At 33.0% G+C, this 10,303-nt stretch overlaps 2 protein-coding genes and 1 long non-coding RNA gene across 3 annotated transcripts; 2 read left to right on the top strand and 1 right to left on the bottom strand.

Annotated features, from left to right (window-relative positions):
• The first annotated feature begins 12 nt into the window (after positions 1-12).
• LOC125502372 lies at positions 13-555 on the top strand. The gene is made up of 3 exons (XR_007280748.1): positions 13-186; positions 239-345; positions 405-555. It is a non-coding gene; the product is annotated as an uncharacterized LOC125502372 (long non-coding RNA).
• Positions 556-2,882: 2,327 nt separating this feature from the next.
• LOC109534622 (myrosinase 1) lies at positions 2,883-5,319 on the top strand. Its single transcript, XM_048663423.1, has 11 exons — positions 2,883-2,991; positions 3,357-3,487; positions 3,539-3,641; positions 3,703-3,793; positions 3,850-4,062; positions 4,122-4,340; positions 4,404-4,573; positions 4,630-4,700; positions 4,756-4,949; positions 5,002-5,108; positions 5,169-5,319. The coding sequence occupies exons 1-11, from the start codon at positions 2,948-2,950 to the stop codon at positions 5,281-5,283; spliced, it is 1,458 nt and encodes a 485-aa protein (XP_048519380.1). The 5' UTR covers positions 2,883-2,947; the 3' UTR covers positions 5,284-5,319.
• Positions 5,320-5,760: 441 nt separating this feature from the next.
• LOC109534620 (myrosinase 1) lies at positions 5,761-10,179 on the bottom strand. The gene is made up of 10 exons (XM_048663422.1): positions 9,898-10,179; positions 9,615-9,845; positions 8,345-8,547; positions 8,096-8,229; positions 7,946-8,040; positions 7,645-7,814; positions 7,360-7,436; positions 6,454-6,644; positions 6,265-6,371; positions 5,761-6,200 (listed from the first exon to the last, which is right to left on the bottom strand). Exons 1-10 carry the CDS (start codon positions 10,060-10,062, stop codon positions 6,074-6,076), a joined length of 1,500 nt encoding a protein of 499 aa, XP_048519379.1. The 5' UTR covers positions 10,063-10,179; the 3' UTR covers positions 5,761-6,073.
• Positions 10,180-10,303: the final 124 nt, after the last annotated feature.

Below are 10,303 nucleotides of genomic sequence, written 5' to 3' on the forward strand. Positions count from 1 at the left end.
TCAAGTTTCGACCCTTCGTGGCCTACTAGTGCGTCTTCCTGGTTAGTCTCCGATCCACCAGGAATCAGATACTTGCTAAACTATCTCCAAGATAAATATAATCCCGGAGAAATAATTATAACTGAAAACGGATGGTCTACAGTTCCGGGGATCTTGAACGATGAGGGCAGACTCAGTTACCTCAAAGTAAATATTTAAAACTTGTATTTTAATACTTTCATTTTAATAAGCATTATAGGGCTATTTAAGCAATATTCTCGACGCTGTAGTAGAGGATGGAATCAATGTTACTGGATACACATTATGGAGTTTACTGGATAACTTTGAGTGGAGTCAAGGATATACGTAAGCATTTGGGCAGCAAGGACACTCAGATATCTGTACTTATGCAGAAATGATTTTAGGCAAAGATTTGGTATCGTGGATGTTGACTTTGAGAGCCCTAACAGAACAAGAACGTACAAGAGTTCTGCCGAATGGTACAAAAGGCTCATCGCAGCACGGCAGATTGTTGATTAATTTGTACGTTTTAACTGAATATATGAGGACGAATGATATTTTATTTATTTTCAACTCTTGAAATACAAATGAATGGTAAACATCTTAAGAATGAGCGATTTGCCAGTCATTACCTTGTGGCCATTAAATTAGAAAACAAAATACTTGAGTCGTCATACCTAAGGAATTTCGAGTTCCTTGTATTGTATGTATCTTACTATATTGCGAAAAATATACAGGGTTTGTGAAGGCGCCTGTACAGCGAATAATATTATACCTTTCAATATATACTTATTTATGCATTCCATGTTTATTTTAAATAGCCTTCTGAGAAATGTTTTAAATGGTTTCATCTAAAAGTGTAAATCAAAAAATTACTTTTTACATCGGAAAATCAAAATGAGATTTTATAACATCTAAACCGGATGAAATGAACTAAAATCTGATACTAGACCATGTCGGGTACTTGAGAAATTTTTCCTTTCACTCTCCAGATTGTTTCTAATTTAGGCAGAATTTTACATTCTGAACCTGTTGTTGTATTATTGCTTTTTCTGACTCTGTAAAACATTTAACATTTATCTTTCGTATATTTTCCCGCTTTTTTATTTTGTAATATTTTAACTAATTAAAGTTTCCATATCTAGATTTTTGTTTTTATATATTCATAATATAGATTACCGCTGAATAATGTTTATTCAGCTTTCCGATTGAAACGGTATGCATATTGCGATATTTTTGGCAATTTTTCTGAAAAATTGCGTTTTGTTTGAAATTCTGCAATACGCAGTATGTTTCCAAATATGTCTGCAAAAGCTAAATAATAATTTATTGCTTTCTAAAAATCAGTTTTCAAATCAGTTTAAGACCTAAAGCTTCTCCTTCTCAAATATCCCTTTTCAAAATTTAGAGTTGACAACTTTATGACTGTAGGGCCAACACTTTTCTCAATTTAGTCGAATCGTGCAGTTTCGGCACCTGAAAAGATAGAATCAAAAGAGAATATAATTGCAAAAACTTTCTAGCCATGCAAAATTATTTTATTTTAAATGCGCTTTTTATTATTTTTCGTTTGGTCGATGTTCAAATTGCGCAGATTTGGCTGGAAATATTTAGTTATATTCACAAGAGTGACAAAAACATCTCTTGATTACGCCTAGTAAGCATTTGTACCAAACAACTTGATTTTTTAGCGTCAAAGATAAACACGTCACAATAAAATGATTTTGAGTTCGGTAAAATCCTTATCAAAAATGTAAGTATCTATTTAAAAGAAAATAAATCTTTTATATTGTACTTTTTAAAATATTTATAATTCTTAATTAAGTCAGGTAACAACATAAAAGTAAATTAGATGAGCAAATTAAGTGTTCAGTATTAGCTTATTTATGTCCAGTTTCTCGGCTTTTCAAATATACACCTTAAATATAGAGAAAAAGTATTTAAAATAAAATTGCACTTTTTTGACTTTGTGGGACTGTAGGTATAATACGGCTTATAATAATCTTAAAATAATCTTCATTTATTTTAGATCAAAAACCATGATACACGGAAAACACTTCCATTTGTCTCTTTCCGGCTTCAGAATACGCCAAAAATACACTTGAATTGATAGATTATAGATAAATAAGGATTGAATATACGTTGGAAATATTTTAAATAAGAAAACAGTTATTCAAAATTTTCGGATCATTTGTAAACGTTCATGTTTTAGTCTTGACCAATCTCAAAATTGTAAAAAATATTACGGCTATTTACCACCACTCTCTACCATGTTATGAACGAATCTACAAAATAAATTTACGCAATATCGAAACTTTAAACTTAAAACCAACGCACCATTTTCTTTCAGATAAAATTCTGAAAATTATGCTACTTACATTCAAATATTTTGTAATTGTACAAAAATATTTGAAAATTCTTGACAAAATCAGTTTAGATGACGAAAAAGTGTTTGCGGATTTAAAGTTTCTCATTTTACTTTGCTTTTGTTTGCATTGCTTATAATATAATAATTCTAGTATTAAAATTGCAACATTAACATTAAACTGCTTATTTAAATGTTATTCAAATGGTTGTACGAGTTCAAAAAACAAAAATCGGATTAAAGGATTCGGATAAAGAAGATCATAAAAAATAATTTTCAGAATTTTCACGCTAACGTTCCTTGAAATTTAAACATTGGTAAAATAATTGCTTCTTGTTTTGGCAACTTTTCACGTGGATTTCGGAGCATCCTGTATTAGTAATAGTTTTTATCTTGCTTGTGAAAGCCAATATAATTCAATAATAAGGTACTTGAACGGCATTCCCTAAATTTTTTAAGCACTTAAAACAATTTAAAAATACTGGATGACTATTCGAAAACCTCTTTAATGATAATATAAGTATATTTCTTGAAATACTTCATTTGTATAACGTGTGTGTCTTGAATCCTTACTCAACTAGAATGTCAGTGATTGGTTTTTTGTTTGTGCTTTTCCTTGCTATAAGGTACCTACTATTTTTTTAAATTGACGTATTCTTAAATTTATTATTTTGATTTATTTTCCTGACTGCGTGTACTTGTTATGATATTCCTAACTTTCCTGGGTCTAAGTCAAAGTGTGATGTAAAAATTTTGAAACATCGTTTATGTGATTACGTTTCGGCGAGACAACAGCGCCATCATCAGATTTAAAATTTACACAAACTCATGATTGGTAAAAATGAACGTTCTTTTAGGTCTTTGCCTTCTTGAAAACCTTCTTTTTGAAAAAATAATACAAGTTCGAAAATAACAATCACCGTATCGTATGAGAAAATTTAAAAAAGCAATCTTAAAAATACACTATTGACTGGAAAGTTTTTCCTTCTAGTGCTGCCGCTGAAAAACAATTTCCAGACGGGTTTAAGTTTGGAGCTGCCACTGCAGCCTATCAGATAGAAGGTGGCTGGGATGAAGATGGAAAGGGACTAAGTATTTGGGATAACTTCGTTCACGAAGCGGGTAATTTCAGCCAATAATTTCAATTGCCAAGTTATATCCTTGCTTGTGTAGGGAACATTGTAGATGATTCAACAGGAGATGTCGCATGCGATTCCTACCACAAATACCGGGAAGATGTAGCAATTTTGAAGGATTTAGGAGTGGATATTTACAGGTATAATTTAAAACAAAAGTGTTACATTTTGATGTCAGACTACTCTTTGTTGAATTTTCAGATTTTCCATAGCATGGTCAAGAATCATGCCCAATGGCACCCCAAATGAAATCAATCAGGCTGGAATTGACTACTATCTTAATTTAATCGCGGTAAGTGATTTTCTGATAAAAAAGACACTGTAGCCAGTTGGTAAAATCACTTACAGGAACTGCTCTTGCATGATATAGAGCCAATCGTTACTCTCTACCATTGGGATCTTCCACAGTATCTGGAAAATTTGGGAGGTTGGTTGAATCCACAAATCGCAGATTATTTCGGGGATTACGCCAGAGTTGTATTTGAACACTTTGGGCCTTATGTTAAATACTGGATTACTCTTAACGAACCTTTGGCAACCTGCCTCTCCGGATATGGAGGAGTACGAATATTTTGTTCAAGTTCTGTGATTAAACGAAAGACTCTAAACGAAATTTCTAGGACTCACTTGCGCCAGCAAAAGGTTTAGTTGGTGATGGAACATATCAATGCGCTTACAATACGATTAAGGCTCACGCAAAGGCATACCGGATCTACGAAAAAGAATTTAAACAGGAGCAAGGAGGAAAGGTTGCTTCAAACATTCCATCTCCAATGTTCTATTCGAAGACCGACAGCATTGAAGACATTGAAGCGCGCGAGAGAGCATTTGAATTCAATGTAAGTAGCATTAAACCATAATTTTGCGCTAAAATCTGATTTAAATGAAATTGAACGATTTAGGTGGGTTTATATGCTCATGCTATATACAGAGGAAACTGGCCTCAAATTGTAATCGACAGAGTGGCAAACAGAAGCAAATTGGAGGGATATTCCTTTTCCAGATTACCCCAGTTCACGCAAGAGGAAATTGACTATATCAATGGCACATTTGATTATTTAACCCTTAATTCGTAAGAATTTATTACAATGCGAAGGACCAGTAAATTTAACGTATGTATATTTTTAGTTACTTCAGTACAATTGTTGAACATACAGAAGAAGCGCCCATCGGCACTCCAAGCATTTACTCCGATCAATGTAATTATTTGATTATTGTTTTGGTGAAAAATTCTCCTAAAAAGACAAATTTTAGCTACACTTTCAAGTTCCGACCCTTCGTGGCCTACTAGTGCGTCTTCCTGGTTAGTCTCCGATCCACCCGGAATCAGATATTTGCTAAACTATATCCAGGAGAAATACAATCCCGGAGAAATAGTTATAACTGAAAACGGCTGGTCTACAGTTCCGGGCATCTTGAATGATGAGGACAGGGTCACTTACCTCAAGGTAAGTAATTAAAACCTGTATTTTAATTCTTTTATTTTAATAAACCTTGTAGGGCTATTTAAGCAATATTTTGGACGCTGTAGTAGAGGATGGAATCAATGTTACTGGATACACATTATGGAGTTTGCTGGATAACTTTGAGTGGAGTCAAGGATATACGTAAGTATTTTGGGCATCAAGTACACTCAGAAATCTGTACTTATGCAGAAATGATTTTAGGCAAAGATTTGGTATCGTGGATGTTGACTTTGAGAGTCCTAACAGAACCAGAACGTACAAGAGTTCTGCTGAATGGTACAAAAGGCTCATTGCAGCAAGGCAGATTGTTGATTAATTTGTACGATTCAACTGAATATACACTGATACAATGTTTGATATTTTATTTACAAAAGTTGAAACTTTGTAGTGTTTTTTTTAATTTTAACTCTCCAAAAACAGAATAGTGGTCTACAACATCTCGAGAATGCGAAACTTGCTAGTCATTACCTTGCGGGTAGAAAATTAGGAAACAAAACACTTGAGAGTTTCAAGTACATTTTAATTTATTCTGTTAAATTTCGGAAAACATAGAAGGCTTGTTAAGACGTCGAAATTTGTACATTTAATACTTATTTTCAAGTTTTTGAAGAATTAAGCATTGAACTGAACGCAAATCGTTTTACTTGTGGACTATGCAAGTAATAACATCAAAAACAATTGATGCATTTGAAGATCAACACAAGGTTTTTAAATATTTATATGTTAAATTAAATGGGCTAACATCTGACATTTCAAAAACTTCCAAATGTAACAGAGAAACATCAGCGAAGCGATCTTTTTAGAGTTTATTTATCTGCTCAATACAACTTGGAGTATTTGATATGATTTTTTCCTTTTTTAGCTTCTATCTTTTGCACATTTGAAAACAATTCGATTTCAGCGCCTAAATTGATCAGTATTTTAGATTCGTAATAATCTGTTATTGTATTACTTGTTTTCCAGACGTCGTAAATCATTTAACATTTGGTCTTTGTATATTTTTTGCCCTAGTCATTGCGTGCCTATATTTTTGTTGTTGTTAGCATATATTGCAATGCATTTTTTTAAATTAACTATCACATAAATAATAAAGTATTTATTTTAAACTACTTGACACATTCATCGACTAGGCATCTGGTTTCTATAACTTTTTGGTACCAGTAGTAAGAATCCTTCGGAGTCCTTGTTCTTTCTTCTCTATCAAAATTGACTTGAACCAAACCCAATTTTTGACTGAAAGTCATTGAAAAAATCACCCTTACCATGAAATCCACTATATTAACAAGAAAACTCTTACGTGTATCCATTGGTCCATTCGAAATTGTCTAGAAGACTCCAAACGGTGTAGCCTGTTACATTCACATTGTCTTCATAGTAAGCATCGAGCAAACTGCTAAGGTATTCCTAAAACATATAAACTAATTTATGTAGACAAAGGTACTTTTAATTTAAGTCAAATGTTTGAATCGCAAATGCATTTTCCTACACTGATATAAGTGATCCTTTCGGTATCGTCAAGTTGTCCAGTTAAATCAGCCCATCCATTCTCCGTTACGAAGACTTCGGGATGATTGTACTGATCATGTACATATTTGAGGAGTTTTCTGAAACCCCATGGAACTAAATGGACCCAAGTTACATTTGAGGGCCAGCTGGGGTCGATAAACGACCTAGTGCCTAAAATAAAGCATTTTAAATATTTAGAATGTTAAAGTATTAATTTATTTTTTGAAGAACTTTTGTTTTTCGACTTTTTTTTATCACAATTACTCTTGGAAATAGAGTACTAGGTAGTTTCTGATTTCTGGACTTTTGAGTTCAAATTATTTTAATGCATGTTCTAATACAAATACGCTGAAACTCTTAATTTCTCAAACCGAGAAATAACAAAAAAAAATAAAAAAAGCATTTAAGCAAATGGAACATCACAAAGCATTTTAAGAGAAAATCGAAGCATTTGAAAGTATTAAGATAAGGATATACTAAGAAGAGGCGGAAATGCTCATAACTAAAGTTGATACTTGAGAAAGTTTAGGTTCAGTTAATACTTAAGAAAGGAATAACATGTAAGAAATAACTAAAAAAACGTATACACTTTAAATATATGTACCAGAGGTCTAAATCGAACCAAATTTTATTTAGAGCGAGAATTAAATGTTGAAAGCTCCTAAGAAAAACATGCGCGCTTTATTACACAAGATAATGCATACACAAAAAATGCCAATTTAAGAAATGAGCTCTATGCCTTACTGATAGTGATGATAGAAGTGATGACCAGCTACTTTTTACTTTTTCCATTTTTTCCTGCAATATACCTACTTTTAAGAGCAAATCACTTTCACCAATATTCGGAAAATTTGTTTTATAATAAGCAACTGAGCATTACACTCACCCTTATCTAAAGCATAACTTGGTTCTCCAATACTTTCATTAACGGTGTTTGCCGAAGTGAAATAATTTGTTGAGTAGCTGTAAAATTATCTAATGAAATATTGAAATATGATAACTTATTTCAGTTAACTGCAGCACAGAGTGTCCGGAAAGTCAGCTGAAATAGTGCAAAAAGTTTAAATAATATCGCTCATGTAAAAAAAGTTGAATGCGGAATGTCCAGAATGATACTTTTTTAAATATTTGGCTTGACCAAACACTCTGTAATTCGAAGAATTCAACTTACGTATTTATGCAAAAGAAATCCGATGTGCCGTTAATAAAATGAATTTCTTCTTCAGTCAGTTCAGGCAATCTGGATCGGTTTAAACCTTCTAAGGCACTTCTTTGCCCAACATTTTTGATCACAACCTCAGGCCAATTTCCCAAATAAATTGGGTTGGCGTAAATACCTAACTAGAGACACTTATGGAATATATTTCATAGCCTTAGATAAAGTGTGAAAATTTGATTTTAGACTAAATTTGTTACAAATAAGATGCATCTAACGCATGTAGTTTGGAAAAAAACATTCACAAAAAAATTACCACAAATTCTCTTTCGGTTTGTGCGGCTGCTAAATCCGATTCATCATCCGTAGCTGGCTCTGGCCATCCAGCGTCGAGTACAATAGAGATTCTGCCTGGATTAATTGGAATTTGGAACGTTTGCTAAGTTTTGTTTGTAATTTCGCATACCGTTTTGGGCTGGCCTGAACTCTTTGTCGTAAATATGGAAAGCTTTAGCATGAGCCAAAACATGAACATATGCGCATTGATAAAGTCCTTCGCCGATATGCGTGTATCCCGGAGCTTTTGTACCTTCAGCATACCTAAAATACTTCTACTATGATAGATGATGATGATATTGTAGTTGATCATTTTTGGTTCTCCATCTTGACCCATAGAACAAATTGTGGAAAATTCACTGAAATAGCTTGTTCTTACCCGCCTAGACATGTCGATTGTGGTTCATTCAATGTAATCCAACTTTTCACATACTCTCCAAACTTTTCGAAGCAGAGTCGAGCGTAATCAGCAAAATAGTCGGCCAGCAGTGGATTAAGCCATCCACCCATTTCATGCAGGGTGATTGGTAAGTCCCAATGGTACAGTGTAACCATCGGCTCTATGTTATTTTGACGCAATGCCTGCAATAAACCCGTTTACTATCGGTTAGCAGGAATCATGCTTTTAAATAAAAATGGTAAATTTTTGCGCAATTTCAGAAAGAAACCAAATGGAATAAAATAGCGTTAGAAAAAGAAAAAAAGATGACCAAATTAAACAGGAAGCCACCAAAAATGAATTTAATATAGAAAATCTTGCATTGATTTTGTCATTAAAAATAAGTAAAACTCCAACCAAACAAGCATTATACTGAATCCCGGGTTTGAATTTTCAATAGCTGATATCTTCGTAGCTTCCACTTCATTTCCTTTTTTTTATCCAAATAATACAAATGTCCCTGTACGATTGGCAATTAGTAAAGTTCATATGGCGCTTTGACCTGCAGGAGTTTACTTAATTCTATTTCCTTTAGATGAAGATCCAAGCTGGATTCAGGAGTCATAATTAATGCAGATTTATCCAGAAATTTAGAATCTTTGCTTTAACTCTGTTTCTTAAAACTGTCGTTAAGTTACCAGAGCTTTAAAAGCTCCATAGCAAAGTTCGCATTTATCACATTTCGCTTAGCGTTTCTAGTCAAGTCTCCGAATCTCATTAAAATTAAACTGGCCCTTTAAACTGAAAATAATCAGTTAAATAATAAGGTCCAGATAATATATTTTGACCCTTAACATTTAGCTCTAAGTAATTATATCTACATATTTTTACTATTTGAAATACATACTAAAGATTAAAGGGTTAAATAAAAAACCAATCAGAGCTATGTCGATCAAAAGTTGAAACTTTGTTTTAATGTGTTTTATTAATTTTTCTGTTTTTATTTGGAAAAACATTGCATCTTAAAAGTTAAAGCAAAATCAGCGCATTTTTAATGGTCAATAGGTATTTTTACTGACATCGCACTTTCCAATATTTGGACCTCTTAGTGCAAAAAATAAATATATTCGAAATCTATCAATAGCAAAGTTTTGTTTAAATCATGTGCAAGATGTTTACCCAACTGTGACTTCAAATATTGCAACCTTACATAGAGAACAAATGAATTCTTCGAACTTATTGCTCACCAATCCGATAAAATTTTCCCTACCTTGAAAAGATTTATGTAGTATTCCACGCCCTTTTCATTAATATTATTGATAGTAGCATTAGGTAAAATTCTGCTCCAAGAAATAGATAGTCGATAATGACTGGCTCCCAAGTTTTTCAGCAATTCCACATCGTCTCGCCATTTGCGATAGCTGTCGCAAGCTATATCGCCAGTAAAATTATGCTTGATCCTTTCTGGATAGGTATGTGTATACCAGTCCCACAGGTTCACCTAAACCAACAGCTTTTAGAGGATTTATACATATTTTTAGTACTTCACTCACTCCTTTGCCATCTTCATTCCATGCTCCCTCAATTTGATAGGCAGCAGTGGCGGCTCCCAATTTAAAATTTGGCGGAAAATACCGATTATTGAAGGTGAAATTTGGGGACCCAAATGTTACACTGAAAACTGCAAGAAAGATCAATATAGTTAAATGTTTGGCCATTTTTGATGCAAACGACCAAATGAAAATTTCCTGGGAAGCAGAAACTATGAGAAATATAATGATTTAATCAAAACTTCACGTATTTTGATTTGATATGTAATTATCTGCTCAAGTGTTTATTTAATGCTTTAATTCTTTCAAATCATTTAAAATATTGACTTAACAATTTAAATCACAAGTGTTCAATGTTACATATACTGGTGGTCTGACAAAATCCAGCATACATATGCATCACAAAAAG

Source organism: Dendroctonus ponderosae, unplaced genomic scaffold, assembly GCF_020466585.1.
Source record: "Dendroctonus ponderosae isolate FM_Combo_2020 unplaced genomic scaffold, Dpon_F_20191213v2 Dpon_F_20191213_193, whole genome shotgun sequence".
Classification (NCBI taxonomy): domain Eukaryota; kingdom Metazoa; phylum Arthropoda; class Insecta; order Coleoptera; family Curculionidae; genus Dendroctonus; species Dendroctonus ponderosae.